At 44.3% G+C, this 17,988-nt stretch overlaps 1 protein-coding gene across 22 annotated transcripts in view; it reads right to left on the reverse strand.

Annotated features, from left to right (window-relative positions):
* EPB41L2 (erythrocyte membrane protein band 4.1 like 2) overlaps window positions 1-17,988 on the reverse strand; it is a 1,020,488-nt gene that overhangs the window by 358,121 nt on the left and 644,379 nt on the right. For all 22 annotated transcript variants that reach the window (XM_069234854.1, XM_069234865.1, XM_069234873.1 and 19 more), the window contains one exon: window positions 1,507-1,725. In XM_069234854.1, the coding sequence (XP_069090955.1) occupies window positions 1,507-1,725 (219 nt within the window). The remainder of the gene's footprint in view (window positions 1-1,506; window positions 1,726-17,988) is intronic.

Here is a 17,988-nt window from a genome sequence, read left to right on the forward strand (position 1 = left end):
AAATGTACAGTAGAATTGAATTAGATCTTAGACGTCCACCTGGAGGCAATTTACAGCCTATATATACAGGCGAGATTAAGGTAATGGTAAAGCTAGAAGAACTATTTGTTTAACTGTATAATATATATTAGTTTACATTTATTTGTTGTACATAATATTCACTAGATGCATATTGCATTTTAAGCTAAGAATGTATTTTATGTTTTTAACTGAAAACTATGAATTAAAAAAGGTTTGTGTTTGTATTTGGTGGAAGGTGTTGGTTTTTGCGTTTCAGCAGTGACGTTTTTGGTGTTGATCTGCATGATGGTGCTTGATATGTACTTTTATTCCACTCCTTCAGCATGTGAAGTGTGATCTAAGTGAGAAAATGCAAAAGACACTGTGTGAAAAAAAGCAAGAAAAAGGTGACACTATGAATGAATGTTTAAATCAGAGCAGTAAAGGGGTAACCGGTGTTTGTGTGTGTTAACGAACATGCATGAAAGATAATAAAAGTGTGAAAGTGAATGATCGCAAAAGAGTAAGTCAATGTGTAAGAAATTTAGGGAGAGTATGCCAAAGTCAGTATGAGAGTGACAGCTAAAGCATAAGTAAATTAGAAAAAGGTGAGTGCATCAGATCCATATATTACCCCAGCGTGAGGTATCTACTCTTTGAGCTATTCTAAGATTAGAAGAAAAAATGTGGTATGACCTGCAAAGTCGGTATTTCTTGCAAACAAAATTTGTATGTGTTTATTTTTATCACACATTTTCCTCCAACACAATTTTGCAGGCCTGGCTTGTCGAAATCTGTCAGGGGAACATAGGGGTGCGATAGCATCACAGAATTCGGAATCGGGACCTAACATTTGCATTTTTCTTAACACCTCATGAGCTTGAAAAAGGCAAGTTGTCTACTACAGGTCAAAAGAAAGGAGCCATAAAAGCAAGTCTGCACCGACGCTTTAAAAATAAAATCAAAGGCTAAAAATCAAAGGCTAGATTATCAAAGTTGTACTAAAATTATTTGATGGCTGATGCCTTTGCGATATATGTTAAGCATAGGATTCAAGAATTTAAAAAAATATGCTTAGAATGATGATGATGGTGGCTTTATACAGTTGCTGGAAGTATCTAGAATGGTTTATTTTATTTTTATTTAAAAAAAGCAGAAATATTATTAGTAATTTGAGTCATCTTCTGCCATACACAGTCTGATGACAATGAGTTTTGACAGCCGGTAGAACAGCACCACATGGCCTTCTTTTCAAGCAATGAAAACTTTGAGAAAAGAACTCTGCTAAAAAGTCAACAATGACAGGCAATTTTCTTTTTAATCAATAAAGACCATGCTAAGGACAAGTTTCACTACATGCTGGCAGCAGCGTTGTCATCTGTCTGTAGTCCAAATGAGTAATCTAGTGCATAGATGCCTAAATCAGAGAGAAAACAGCGATCAGTGTCAACATTTTGCAGCTCCTTTCTCCCAGGGCAATTCAGGCATTTGAAGGAGCGGACTGACCTGTGAGATTTGTGTAGGTCGACCACTTTCTCCTCCAACTCTTTAGATTGACTAGGAGCAAATTGAAACTCATTGATGTAATCAATTGTATGTTCTTCGGGATCGTAATCTCCCAACTCAGCCTGCAGAGAGTAGGACCCCAGGAGTGCATGAGTCACAAAGGAGCACGGCAAGCGACCAGAAGCAATATCCTGACGAAGCTGAAGACACAGGAAATATCTGCAAGAAAATAGAAAAACACAAACGTAAGTACTAAAACTATTGCGCCCAGAAATAATTATAGTTATTGTAAAAGAATGCAATTATAACGGAAACACAGTAATCTGTGATGCTACATTTAAAGTTTACGCAAAAGCAAATGATTTACATTTTAAGTACATATGTATTGATCTAAAATTGTTTAGAAATACTTAAAACATCATTCCATTTTTTTTAAATATCAAAATGAAACTTGGGTGCACAATAAAGATAAATTGCAATAGTTAATTTCCCACAAACCAATACCATAAATCAGGACTGATAAAGTCCTACTTTTGTCGAGGATTCTTACTAATGTGACAAATCTTCCAGTGTTGTGGAACTACTCTTGCCCCACAATAATGGTCCTGAGCCTCAAATAATAGCCCATAATAATAGGGAGCATAATTACCATTTGCTGTTGTCCTGCAGGCGAGGGCAATATCACTATTAGAAATAACTGCCTTCAAACTGAGCAGTAAATTCAAATCACGGAAGGCCAGACGGCTCATTTAAAGGCTGCAACGGCAGCACTTTGATCAGAAGACGCTCTATTTTCTCTCTGTGCAGCCCCTCTCTTTCCTTGGCAAACCAGAAAAGTAAGCCCAAATGGCTCAATACAGTAGAAGAAATAAACAAATGTCATTTTTTTCTACAGTTGGTAGGCTTTTATGTCCTTCTTGACAAGGAAGGGCCGATATAGAAAAAAGCAGAGCTGTTTCTAATATAAGTGCTGCTCCTCCAGCCATCGAAGTAACACTTCCACTTGAGGAGAGTTGCGGGTGGGGTACCACGCCCGGGGGGAAGGCCTGCCTATGGGGGCAGGAAACTAGCAACCACAGAAAGTTACATTTGCTGACGTGCAATGATAACTATAGCCGGAAAGAAGAGCTTTATCACTGGTAGCCCGCTTCAAAAGGTCGAGTCCAGGTGCTAATATTATGTATGTATGCGTTTCTCACGAAGTTATAAAGGCTTTTTTACATGTTTGAGTGTTAATAGTAGCTTCAACACCTGACTACAAAATTGTTGGCTGGGTAGTGAGAGGTCCAACATGGACGCCCTTTGTCACATTCCAATTTATTTCACCCTAGAAACACTCACCTGTGCTGAAACTGGTATTTGCTATAAACGTCGAGTATGTGTAAATTGTACCATATTGGATTTATATCACAGCTTGAGCTTTATCAACTATAACACTGAGTATTCATTAAGGCAAAGTTTAATATGGGTAACATAGTACAACACTTTTTCTCGAATGAGCTTTACAAAAGGTTTGCTCTTCTGTGTAGCATTTACTTGACACCCTGAACACTAGGGTACTGCAGAAGACTAACCTGATTTTTCTGAAAAGGAAGGCATTCTTAGACTTGAATCTGATGACGCTTGCCCTGCACACCGTTTCTTAAGTTTATCTTTACACATCAGAACACCCCAAACTACATTTAAGATGTAATCCCGATGATTTTCTTTTTTCTATAAATAAAAAAAGCTTCTAAGATTGGTCTGGAAACAATGAAGTTCATAAGATTTCCCCCCATACCATCCCTACACAAACATGGTTCACATTTCTTCAAGTTAAACTCTTTACAAATGACTGCAACTTCTTTGGCTTTCATATGAATGCTTACTGGCCGCTCGCTGAAATGAATATAGTTGCAATTAGTGTTACAAATGCAGATTGCCACACTCTTCTGAATAATTTGCAAAGAAGGATGGACATCAGTTCAACCTAACGAAGAGTGCCATGCTTTTGGTGGCTTTCACAGACAAACCACACAACAAGGTAAATGCTACTGAGCAAAAAACGACCTATGAAGCCAAGTTATCAAACAATGATTTGCTGCTTATGGAGTACCTTCCAACAGCAGGATCAGTTTAATTGACAAGAGGTTGAAGACATAACCAATATTGCAATAAAGAAGATGAATCAATGGTACAGTAATGAACAGGACATTTATTGAGATATTCCACGTTCCAAAAGGTCATACTGACCTCAATTGTCAATCTGAAGAATTAAGTTGAGAAGCTGGAAAATTTCGACAGATGCAAAATCATTTGAGTTTAGCAATGTACGTACATCGTCTCTCCAACAAGAGGTTCTGCACATTCAAAGAAAGGACTATGTGGATACCACCAAAGAGCTCTGGGAAAACAAGTGTAACCCTGTGGTCCTGAGCAAGTAAGATATTCAGAAACAGATCTTGAAGACACAAGCACTTAAAAAGCAATTACTCTATCAGAGTAACCAAATATTCCAAGATGGCCGCCTGGCAGTGAAGCTCGAGCACAAACGGCCACTTTACCACATGGACTCCCATCATTCCCCCATCTAACTACATCCTCTCGGTGGGAGGCACTTCTACTGACAGGGTGATACAGGTTGCAGCTTCAAACTCTGTCAAACTCGCCTGCTAATTTCGGACATCGGGCAAGTTTCCACAGGACCCTTTTGCATATGCTCCCTCCCGGCCACATCTGATGATACACCCAGTGGGCCTTGTCAATGGGGAAGTGGTGCGACCGGGGCTGCTGCTCTGTACCATGCCTCCTGATATTACATTAAATGCCCTGTGAGTGCATCATTGCCATCCTTTGAGGGGGAAGGGGGGAGCACAGACAATAGGGGAGGCGGAGGGCAGTTAGACCGATACTTCTCTGTGACCGCCAATTAACAAACTTAATCGCTTATGGAGCCGGCGTAGTGCAGCCAACACCTTCCATTTCCATACTGCCAGTCTGCCTCCAGCGCTGCGCTACTGCTGCTAAATTACACAGGCCCATCACCCTCCTGTTACTCCTCCCCCCACACCACCGCAATTACCCCCGGTGACCCACAACCCTGCCTGCATCTGCCATATATTGCCATATAATGTGAAATAGCCCATCTCAGCAGCAGCAGTCAGTACACAGGACATGCTTGATCCTTGATTGGGAGGCACACCCTACCAAGATGCTCTTGGCTGTCTTATTGTGTGCCCCATGACTCCGGTGCAGCCCCTGCGACCGCACCCACCTTCTGACATAGTGCAGCGCCATCGTGATTGCAGTGGAAGGACACGCAACTGTGGTATGGTGTTCCTGGGCGACATACAGGACAGCTCCCACCCAAATCTCCTGAAGTATACCTAACTCATTTATGGCATCGGTCCAGCCCTCTGCCCTAGACTGAAGACCAGTTCCCAGAGTTCATTATTATCTTTGAGGTTCACACCCTGCCTTGGGAACTCCAGGCACCTAACTCTGCACCTGGTTGACAATGCAATATTAGTCTCACTTTACTGACTACCAAAAACTTCCAGTATACCTGCTTCTTGGTCTCCACAATGTGTTGTGGGGACTCAAAACAATGCAAATTGCTCTTTGAGCAATCAAAACGAGCTCAGCGCCAGGCCTCAGACTCCGATACGGATGAAGCCCCTGTCGTAGTTGGACTCTTGCTTTAGGCTAGACTGCTGGTTCAGAGATGACAGCACTTTTGTTAGTAAGCAACTAAGCCAATCCTACAACAAGTTGCAAATGTCGGCCCAACCCTCCCGGCTCACAAGCAGTACCTCACCAAAAACCCAAATACTTAAAGGTGATTTGTGGAAGCCTTTACGCATGGACTCAAGAGTGTGACATCTCAGGGAAGTCGTGGTTAAACGGAGATTACATTTTTCTCTAATAAACAACAAGTCGCAGTCACACACAGGCAATGAAGGAGATGCAGTAAAGTCTCAATAGTTTTTTTTTTTTTAACAAAACTGCAATCTACTGTAAATTGCATGAGCTGCGATGATTAGGGTAATGAACAAGACAAGAAACAGAATTGTAAAACCAAGGGTCGTGAATATAAAGACCCCCACCATCTATGTGAAATATGCCCTAATACCCTAGCATGGAGAACCTAATCTCTAACCTGAATAGAGCTAGGTGTGTTAAACCTATTTTGCCAGTACCTTGTCCATGCAAAGAGCCCCCAAACCCTTGATACCTTCGAATGAGGTCTCTAGATCAGACTCCATGGTGACATGTAGGCTGGATCTGCATCAAGGCGATGTGTAGCATAGATAGCGTTGATGGAATCTGGTAGGAATCCCTCTGATAACCTTGTCTGTGTGAGATGTATTTATACAGATCTTGTAGGATCCTTGGCACAGGTATGCTCCCAAACAATAGATAAGAAGGCATGCTGGGGCCACAATTATATAAACAATTCCCTGAAAAGTACATTATGTTAATGTCACACGTAAGTGGGTCGGTACATGATGCGAATACCTACGTATATCACTTGTCTTTGACGCGGATAGTGACGCCTTCACAGAGTGCCACTGGTAATGTTAAATCAAAACATCTTCTTAACTAGAAGCGTAGCAGCCATCTTGGAAAAAATAGTTAAATAAATGCGCTAAAACAGAGCAGGCTAAGTAAGTTAAATGTCACTAGGTGATGGGGGCACAGGCCTGCAAGCCAGAGGGCTATACTATCTCCTGATTCCCAGTAAAACCAAATAGAATCCACTACACCCCAGACAGGGATGAAAGTTCTGACTCCACAAAGGGCACTCCTGCCATCATGGCTGAACTCCAAGCTGGGTTTCGTTCCACTGATGCACAATTTGATGTCCTCAACAGTCGACAACCATGGTAAAGCGCCTGGAAAGGCTGGAACATATTCTAAGGATGGTAGCTGTAAAAAATGAAGACTTAGAGGTGCACTTCCATAGAAATAACATCTGCCCTATGGGCATTGCGGAATCCTCAGATATTGGACGCCCAGATACATCTGTAGAAAGGCTTCTTACGGACATCTTTGACCTCAGCGGTTTCACGTCTACTTTTTAGTGGAGCATGCACAAAGGTCACTGGGCCCAAGACCACCACCAGGTAGGCCCCCAACCCCCCCACACCCAATCATCAAATGTCTCCTGGCATATAGAGACAGAGACGCTGCATTTAGTCTGGGTCACGAAAATGGCCCAATGCAATACCAAGGCTCCACTATTTCTCTATTCCCTGATTTCACTATCACCATCGAGGAGGCATGACGCAAATACTCAGATGTCAAGAAATCTTCACACAAACTGGGCTTCAAATATGCCATGTTATACTCTACACTGGTTGGAGTCGAGATCAACAGGAAGCCTTGTTTCTGTGACACGCTAGCAGATGTTGCAGACTTTTGCAAACAACATTTTTTGACTTCCTCCGCTCTCAGGCGGAATTCTCCAAAACACTCCTCTTCCCCGACCCTGGCTGCTGCTGCTACTACCACACAGACGTGCCCTGTCTGTTGGGTGCCTCCCCATTAACCTATACTCATCATTGGCAGACCCACTGAGGACACTTCTTCCAGATGCTGCCTCTGTCCTGCTTTTCTCCTCACTCTGACATACTGTTCCCTATGCTCCCACCTACTATACTGTGACCTGCAGTCCTACTTTATATTTTCATGTATAACGCACCATGTGGGCCATGTCGACTGAAGTGTTGCCTCCCCCCAGGGGTGTACACTGCCAGATTATATAAAGGGATGTTTGTTGTTGTTTTGTTTGATATTGGGATTAGATGGATTCGTTACCGCCTAGTGTGGGTGGGAGAGGGGTTTTGAACTTGTATGTTTTGGTTCTGTTTGTTATCTATTGACCAACAGGTATATGTTGCATTCCTTAAAGATGTGGCACAATCACTCCAACTCTATCATTTCAGATAGCATAACATGAGGGCAGAGAGAGAAATGTGAAAATCACCCTTCTCACTTGAAATATACGTAGTCTTAATAATCCAGGGAAAACAGGTCTTCTCCCACCTATCTTGACACAGGGTCAAAATAGCTTTCCTTCAAGAAACCCATGTTTCTTCCTGAGACTCTCATACATTTGCAAACCCTTGGGGAACACACTGTTATTTTCCTACTACAGCTCCTATTCAAGGGGAGTATGCATTCTCATAAATAAAAGTAGTCCCTTTTCACTCACAACCAGCTTCATAGACCCTGAAGGCCAATACATCATATTAGTCAGTGTCCCGGCTGACAAACGCACCACGTTGATAAATGTTTATGCCCCAAACATAGATATACCCGCGTTCTACCAAGACATCTACTCACTCATGGGACGGGTAGAGGCGGACTTTATTGTTATGGGTGGAGACTTCAATATGGTACAGAACTCTCCAGAACATTCCGCCAGCACGCACTGAACTGGCAAACCATGTGCCCTAGGGTTCCTTTGCAACATTGCCACCTACACACTTGCTGACATCTGACGAATGTGACACCCTATGCCTCTAATTATACTTTCTACACTGCACCCCATGATGTGTGCATGAGGCTCGTTTACTGGTTTGTTGCTGCAAACGCAGTGCATTGGATGACTGACACTGCAAATTTGCTGAGTACATTATCCGATCACTGCCCAGTCCACTTGGTGCTACAGATCATCATCTGATTTCTGGGGGAGGCCCTGCATGATAAAGTCTTCCACTCCATCGTTGAGTACATTGCCCTTACTCCTGGTTCAGTCTCGACACAAGCCACCCTTTAGAAAGCCTTTAAAGCCTCTATTTGTGAAGTCCACATCTCCAAACATGCGCGACATTCTGTGGGACATCCATTCCCAACTAGGCCAAGTCGAGACTGAGCTGCAAGATGTAGACCGCAAAGACTCTCAACTCCATTGTTCCCCTCAACTGCATCAGCGTTTGGACTTCATGTCAGAGTTGTGGGACTTGGCCGATAGGGAATTAGCATACCTGGGGAAACACGCCACTGCTAGACGGTATAGTGAAGGAGAACTCCACAGCCACACTCTAGCAAGACTACTATACCACAGCCAGCTTAGTGGCTATATCACTATGCTGCATTTTCTTACAGGTAAGAGAGTCTCAATAATGTGAATGTAATAGCTGAACTGCTGCGCTATTTCCAACAACTGCTCTCCTCCCATACGTCTGGCGATTCGGATAACACTGCGGCATACCTCACAGAGATCACAATGGTGTGGATTACTGACAACCAACAGGGATTCCTAAGCGAACCTATCACCTGCGAAGAAATTACACAGGTCACAGATGCCTCGATGGGTTGAAGGTCTCACTAGTGCACTTTACAAAGCATATAAACAGCTCTTGACACCACATCTCTTTACCATGTATGCTGTATGCTGAATCTCTTGAAACAGGCATTTTACCACAGACACTGTGAGAAGCTGTATATCCGCTTCTACTAAAACCTGGTAAAGACCCCCACTTATGAGAAAATGTACATAAACTTAAACATACACCATAGCTGCTAGGCATCTGTTTATCTTTATTATGTTGCCATGTGCTCGGCAAACCTTCTGAACTTTGATGTTTGACCTTGTGCTCACAGCCTTGGGCTGCAATCTGCTTATCGCTGCCATTTACTTTTTCCAAATCACAGTTCTGAGAATTGTCGTGCTTAATCAGTAACTGCCATAACAGGTTCGTACAGGTCGTTGCCACCTCCTGCCAGCTGCATCTGTACCTTTTCCCACCACACGTGTATCCCTGAAATATTCTGAAGGCCGCAGAGGACCTTGAATACGCCAGGGGTGGAGTTGTCCTCTGACTAAGCAGTTTTGTGTGTATATAAGGTTGGGTGCCCCGGAGTGAAGGGGCAGCCTCCGTAGGATAGTCACTTGACTGTCCTGGAACTCTGTATTAGCTCGAGCTATAATCCATGTAATAAACTTCTCTTTATTCCTCCATTTGGTGATTCTGCCTGATTTGTGTACTCTCTGCTAAACGGACCCTGAGGACAAGGGTGTCCCTCCACCGGTGGGAAGGAGACCCCGGGTGGGGGTCTAATCTTTCCTGGTTCCTCAGTTGGCGCCCGAACAGGGACCCGAGTCAGGCATCCAGGGGACCGGCCCGGTGACGGAGGACTCACGATTGGACTTCCAAAGGAGGCGCCCCACACCAGATTCTGAGATCCGTTCTCTGTCGTGGACCTGCGGATCTCCACTGTGTGTCTTCCAGCCGGCTCGACTTCTCCTGGTGCTGTCTGAATTCGGGTCTCTGTTTCCTGTGAACTACTGGAGTCCCCAACTGTTGGACCATAACAGAAGTGTCAGGTAAGGACGGGAGTTGAAAGATTCCTGTCTAAAATTGGTCTGTGAGTATTGTACAGTTTCTATCGCTCTTTGCAAAGATCAACATCAGTGGTAAGACTGACCCTAGTTGTCATTTAAATATATAGGAAGCAAAAGGCATATTTGCCATTTATTTGGTATATTTAAAACACTGATGTAAGTATTTTTTAAATTTTAATACTAAAAAAAATGCCAGCGTTCAGTTGTTTCAGGAAATTATGTTGTTGTCTTTGCAGTATGGACTCCCACCTGGAGGAAACATGCCCCGCTCCTCCGACTATTTACAGGGTCGTTTATTTGTGACAAAAAGTAGACCAGGGATGTTTGACTCACTACGGACTTGGCAGAAAGAAGCAGACCAAAGACGTAGGAAGGCAGAGCAAGAATTACAGAGCCATAAGACCAGGATGGTGACTGAAAAGGTATATGACTCTGACGTATCTGAACATCAACAGAAAATTTTAGAACATGACCGAAGGCTTCACTTACAAACTGATAAGTGTTACCCTTCTAGGACAGTAGTGGATAAGCCACAAAAGGAAGACCCCCTTTTAAACGATATGTTAGATAAACCCCGTTATATACTCCACCAATATATCCTACACTACATCCTCAACCTGCACCTCAGGCGAGTGCTTCGCCACCCACCACCACCCCTCCTGTCACCAGACCTATAGAGGATACACCCCGCCCGACTGTACCCACCCCTCAACTGGCCCCCGTTTGCCCACCCCTGACTCCTGTCCGGACACCACACTTACCCACCGTCCCATGACCCCGCAAAAGCGCACCCTCCGCGGACACTTGTTCACTAATTTACAAGAGGAAGATGTCATTGGAGAAATGACTCGGAGGTGGATGACTAATTTCAATGAACATGGGGTCAGGGACAGTGTCCATACTATGAAACAATGGGATAGTTTAGTTCAGTTACATACAGCTACCCTTATGTGCAACATTATAATATAAGAATATGAGGATGATGGTTCCTCAGCTCCCGCGGGACTGGTGGACCTCCGAAAACGCGTCTCTACTGGACTGCCTTTTGGTTCTGGTCTACATGATTATGTTGTTACTCTCCTCGCATATAGGGACCGCCTGTGGATGTGTAGTCCTTCTGTAAAGGCATCCATGTTTCCCATGAGAGAGGTTCCGCCGGTTTGGCGAGAGCCGGTGATGGATGCCGCTGGCCAAGTTATTACCGCAGGGCATTTTCAACAAATGTGGCTACACACCCCATGGAAAAGATCTGAAACATATACCCTAAAAGCCGCCTTACCTGACCCCCGTAAGAATCCTGCAGGATATTATAAAGAACTACAACAAATTCTTGAATCCTGTACTATGATGTTGTCCGATATTGACATGTTAATGGCAGCAGTAGTCCCGCAGGAAGTATGGTCGGAAGTATGGTCAAAAGTACGGAGGCACGACCATGCTGAACTAGGGGGCACGTGGGACCAATTGCAAGCAGCAGAAAGGGACAGGGTTGGGGAGCGAAACCAGACCCACTTATATTGGCTCTCCCACTGCGTATTTTGGATTTAATGAAGACCATACCTGCACCACACATGATAAATTGGGATAAATTGGCCATCTGTAAACAGAAAAAGGACGAGGGTGTTTCGGACTTTTATACAAGGTTTGAGGGTGTCTTTTCTGATTACAGCGGCCAAGACATGACTACTGAAGGGGGGATAAGACTCTTTGTTGACAAATTCGTGGAAAATTTATTACCAGACATAAAGGGAAAATTTAAATTGTGTGAAAGCACGTGGCTGGTCTCTACTGCCACTGGAATACCAACAATGGCCCAATATTATGAGAAAAGGGAGATAGAAGAACAAGAAAAGAACGAGAAAAAAATGAAGGAGTTGAAAACAAATGTGTTATTTCAGCAGGCCTACCCTCAGCCCCGTCAACAGCAGTCCAGATCAAGGTCACAAGGACCTCCCAATGACAGAAGGCAGTCCCAACGCCCTCCCCGTTCTTCCCTCTCCTACAATCAGTGCGCCTATTGCAAGCAGGAGGGCCACTGGAAGAATGACTGCCCCAATAAGGACAACTCTACAGGCCGCCCCATGCCCCCACCGCAACAGAACAACAGACCACGCGATAGGTCTGGTCCTGCAGACAGACCCCGCCAGCAGGCCCCTTCACGGTCCCACAGTACCCACCCCCCCCCCAAATTATTTTGATGCTTCATCTCAGCGTCAATATTTTAATGATGACTATGATGCGTATGAAGGTCATGGGTCCTCCTTTGACTAGGACAGCCTTCGACAGAGGGGGGTGGGACCAGTTTCTATTCCTGTTAGGCAGAATGGCCCTCACGTTGAGTTACAATTAGACGGTACTTCACATGATTTTTTGGTAGACACTGGGGCCAACAAAAGTTCTGTTAAACGGGAAGAGGTGCAAGGGGTCCCTCTGTCTGGCAATATTAATGTCTCTATGGGTTTTTCTGGTGTTCCGGTGGCTAACCCAGTCTCCCAGCTGCTGCATGTTGCTATATGTCCTTACACTATTAGCTCCCCTCTCATTCTTACTTCAGCCTGTAGTGAGAATTTATTGGGTTTGGACCTATTAAAGAAATTGTACGCCGCCATTTATTGCTCTCCGGATGGAGTGCATGTCACTTTAGGTCCCAATATTTCCCTGTCACAGTTTTTGTCAAAACCACTTCCACCCGAACTTCAAGATTTGCCAGACATTTTATGGGCCACACACAAAGACGATGTTGTATGTCATACGCCTGAAAGCCAATGCCAAATTACCTCGTCTTCCCCAATACAAATTATCCCAACACATTGAACAACAACTCAAAAATATTGTGACCCAGTTGATTGATTTGGTTGTCATTGAAGAAACGTGTGGTAATGATTGTAACAGTCCTGTCCTTCCTGTTCATAAAAAATTATCTGATGGCACCGCGTCTCCAGGACTCCGATTTGTTATTGATTTACGGGCGGTCAATAAGATTGTAATACCCCAGTTCCCTGTTGTTCCTGACATTACAACATTGTTAACAATGATACCTGCCTCCGCTACTTGGTTCCCTGTTATCGATCTTAAGAATGCATTCTTTAGCATTCCTATTCATCCAGATAGCAGACACATCTTTGGGTTTTCACTGGGTGGTCGCAGTTTCCGGTTCTGTCGCGCTCCACAAGGCTATACTGAATCGCCTAGCATTTTTAGCCAGGCCCTCAAGGGCCAATTGGATACCCTTGTTTTTCCTTGCTCCTCGACGCTGGTTCAATATGTCGATGACCTTTTAATAGCATCCACTTCAGAACAAAATTGTAAAACAGATACTGTAGCCTTATTGAAACATCTTGCACACCATCACCATAAGGTCTCCCTCTCTAAATTGCAATATTGTAGACAGGAGGTTATATAGCTAGGACACCTCCTGTCTAAGGAGGGACGTACGTTAACGGCTGAGAGAATACAAGCTATACGAGACATACCGGTTCCAAGGACACAGAGAGAGGTTAGGTCCTTTATAGGTATTACCTTCTTCTGTCGTCAATGGATTCCTAATTATTCTCTTTTGATAAAACTGTTTTTGCATCTCACCCACAAAGATTGTCCTGAAAAAATTGAATGCAATGACGATTTTCAGTTTGGTTTTGATGAATTGAAAAATACACTCTGCACAGCACCTGTACTGAGTACACCTGATTATCGTAAAGATTTTCAGTTATATGTGAGCGAGAGAAATGGATGTTCACTATCAGTGTTAACTCAAGAGCATGGTGGCAAACAACGCCCCTGTGCTTATTTTTCGGCCCTACTGGATCCAGTGGCCCGTGCACTCCCGAGCTGTCTACGGGCAGTAGCCGCTGCAGCGGTCGCAGTGCGCCAGTCGGCCGGGATAGTCATGGATTCACCCCTCACCCTGTTGGTCCCACACACTGTTGACGCATTATTGAACAAAGCAAAAACACAGTATCTTACTAATGCACGATTAACTACTTATGAACTGACACTTTTAGCTAGTCATATAACATTAAAAAGGTGCAGCACTCTCAATCCTGCCACTTTATTGCCAATTACTGAAAAAACAGAAGATTCCTATGATGACATACATGACTGCATTCTCCGGACGGAGGATGAAACAAAAGGGAGAGTGGACTTACAGGACACTCCACTGAAAGACCCTGATGGCATATTATACGTAGATGGCTCATGCATCAAGCTACCCGATAACACTACCTCTGCAGCCTATGCAGTTACAACAGCTACCACTGTAGTTGAAACAGCTAGAATACCACACAACTCTGCTCAGGCCGCAGAATTAATAGCTCTAACACAAGCCTGTGAGTTAAGTAAAGGACTTAATGTGAACGTTTACACGGACAGCCAGTATGCATTTGGCGTAGCACACAATTTTGGTCGCTTGTGGGCAGAACGAGGATTCCTCACATCACATGGGACACGTATTCAACATGGGACCCTTATAACTAACTTACTTTCTGCCCTGGCATTGCCCAAAACAATGGCTATCATGAAGTGTAGTGCACACAAAAAGGTAACAGATGAAACTGGACGGGGCAATGCCCTAGCCGATCAGACAGCAAAAGATACAGCGTATGCAAAGACAGGACACATGTATGTGGTAGATAGTACAGAGAAGGTTCGTCCCCATGAAATATTTGGGAACACGGTAGAGAGTGTCAGGAAGATACAGGATGAGGCAACTGAACAGGAGAGAAAAGAATGGGAGAAAGGGAAGGCCCAGTTAGATGAAAATACGCTGTGCTGGACAGATCTGTCACAGAGGGAAAGATGGATGCTACCCGATGCATTCGTTCTGCCAGTAGTGACTATGGCCCATGGTCCTGCACACGTTAGTGCAAAAAGTATCTGTGATTTGCTTGATCCGGTTTGGTCTAATAAAAATATCAGAAGAGTAGCTGACCAACTGGTCCAATCCTGCATGATTTGTTTACAACATAACATAGGAAAGGGTGCCTTAGTCCCCGCTGGGCATTTTTCACCACCAACGTATCCCTTTGAAGTACTACAAATGGATTACATTGAGATGGAAAGGTGTAACAACTTGAAATATGTCTTAGTTGTGGTATGTATGGTTAGTAAGTGGGTAGAAGCCTACCCTACTAAAGATAATACTGCCCTTACCACCGCAAAGGTACTTCTGAAGGAGTTTTTCCCCACGGTTTGGGGTCCCAAGGTGTGTCTGGTCAGATAATGGGAGTCATTTTGTAGGGCAGGTGATGAAAAGGGTGTGTGAAGGGTTGGGCCTCCGACAGAAGTTTCATGCAGCTAACCACCCCCAGTCAGCAGGACTAGTTGAAAAATATAATGGCACACTTAAATTGAAGATGTCAAAAATATGCGCAGAACGCGATGTACGGTGGCCGGACGTGCTGCCCCTGGCTTTAATGTCTGTCAGGATGACGCCTCCTTCTAGATCAGGGTTGTCACCCCATGAGATGGTGATGGGAAGGCCAGCAAATGTCTGGGGGGTCCCTCGACCTCGCAAGTATTCAGAACTAGAACATCCTGTTTTGATGGACTATTTAAATGAACTCACTAATTCTTTGCGTTCTATTCACCAACAGGTGCGTGAAGCACTCCCATCTGTATCCACTGATCCAGGCCACAAGATACTACCTGGAGAATGGGTCCTCACAAAGAATTTCCAGCGGAAAAAGAGTCTCGAACCTCGATGGAAAGGTCCGCGACAGGTCCTCCTTGCTACTCGAACAGCAGTTAAAGTCGAGGGAGCTAAGAATTGGATACATGCATCCCACTGTAAGAAAGTACCCCTGTTCGTACCCTCTGATGAAATAAAAAGTGGTGACCACCCGAAGACTAAGGACAGTTTCAGCAACACTACGCGGAGTGATAAAGAACAGAACGACAGTGTGCTGCAGGAGGTTCCCTCAGATTTTGGTCACACTGAACAATTGTTTCCTGCCCATACCATACCACAGTCCACAAGATACGATTTTCGCCCACGAAAATAAGAAAGTAAACAATGAACTAATTGCTTGTCCCCTGTACTAAGTCTGACGATAGCTGCAGAACCGTGATTTTGTCTGTCGGGGCGGACCAGAGTGTGTCAATAGGACTGCTGGAATCACCCCAGAGTGAAGCAACCACCAGTCACGGGCAGCACCTAGGTTGGACTGAACTGCTAGTGGGACAAGCAATAAAGAGAAATGGGTGTTATACAAGAAGACAAGAGGAAAAAGAAGAAAATAAGTAATTTAAAAAGACTATTAGGCCCACGTATTGCTTGTCTCACCTTAACAATACTATTTTTGGTACTTCTGTCCTGCATTGGGTGGGTAATACATGATTCTGATTCAGAGGTCACACCAACTACACCACCGCCTTCAGAACACAGCCATGTTTCCTTACCACCCCATGAGGAAGGACGACATAAGGAATATGAAAACAATACCTTCATATCTATGTTACATCAACATCAGCTGGCTGTAAATAGAACAAATTGTTGGATATTTGGCTGGCTACCAAGTTCTGTGCAAAAAGGGTTGCCATATATTTCATTCCCTTTTTCTTTTGATGGCTCCTGCAGCGCCTGGTATGAACTATCAGCCATTTGGGCTACCTCAATGGATGCTACTAATTCTGGACTATTGGTCACCCACCTATACCGGTTATGCTGGCCCACTGGAACAAGAGTTTATAGAACAAAGGAAGAAAACTCAGAATATGCTGACCGACGAAATAGGTCTACTGACATATATTTTTTATCTTTTAATACCACACCCCGGATTGACCAAAGTTTTCTTGTAACACAGGTCAAGGCTCCACTTTGTTTTCAGAAAAGTGGTAATAGAAGTGTAGGTGCCAGTAACTGTAATGCTACAGTAATATTGAATGGAACTGATTGGCCTACCATGATACCATCACAAAACTCGTATTTTGTTTGTGGTAATACTGCCTACACCGCCTTGCTGCCCACCTGGACCGGTACGTGTTACATTGCTTGGTTACTACCATCAACTTACACAGCTGGCCCTCAACACCACAGGACTCGGAGAGGGGTAATATCTGCAGAAGATACCTTAGCACAAGAAGCATTGGACTACTTTAAAGGAGTCCTTCCATTTTGGGGCCCTATGATGAACAGTAGGGATATCAGACATCTCACACGAGTCGTGGAAGCAACAATAAATGAAACAGCAGGAGCTCTGAGTAACATCACTGCAGAGCTCGCTGCTGACCGCCTTGTTACTCTTCAAAACAGAATGGTTTTTGACATCATCTTGGCGGACCGTGGTGGAGTTTGTACTTTGATCGGATCGAGCTGCTGTGTTTATATACCGGACAATGCCCCTACAGTGTATAGAGCCATTCAAAGGTTGCATACGATAGCGTCCACAATACACCAAGACGGAGGCACATGGTCCTTGACCGACTGGTTTTGGGGCTTGATTTCCCAATGGGGCTGGAAGATACTAATATTCCTTTTTGTGCTCGCTGCTGTATTCCTCACCTGTTGTCTTTGTGTACATTGCCTATCTGCTTTGTGCGGTTGCTGTATGGCATCCCTTGCCCCCTGGCCTGTTCGCCCTCCTCAACACACGGCTATGCTGTCCCTTGAGCAGGAGATAAAAGACCTTATGTCCATTAACAGACACTGAATGACGTTCAAGCTTGCCTCACAATGGCAAAAGGAGGGATTGAGAAAATGTACATAAACTTAATCATACACCATAGCTGCTAGGCATCTGTTTGTCTTTATTATGTTGCCATGTGCTCGGCAAACCTTCTGAACTTTGATGTTTGACCTTGTGCTCACATCCTTGGGCTGCAATCTGCTTATCGCTGCCATTTACTTTTTCCAATCACAGTTACGAGAATTGTCGTGCTTAATCAGTAACTGCCAGAACAGGTTCGTACAGGTCGTTGCCACCTCCTGCCAGCTGCATCTGTACCTTCTCCCACCACACGTGTATCCCTGAAATATTCTGAAGGCCGCAGAGGACCTTGAATATGCCAGGGGTGGAGTTGTCCTCTGACTAAGCAGTTTTGTGTGTATATAAGGATGGGTGCCCTGGAGGGAAGGGACAGCCTCCGTAGGATAGTCACTTGACTGTCCTGGGACTCTGTATTAGCTCAAGCTATAATCCATGTAATAAACCTCT

The sequence above is a fragment of the Pleurodeles waltl genome, chromosome 5 (assembly GCF_031143425.1).
Source record: "Pleurodeles waltl isolate 20211129_DDA chromosome 5, aPleWal1.hap1.20221129, whole genome shotgun sequence".
NCBI classification, from domain to species: Eukaryota; Metazoa; Chordata; class Amphibia; order Caudata; family Salamandridae; genus Pleurodeles; species Pleurodeles waltl.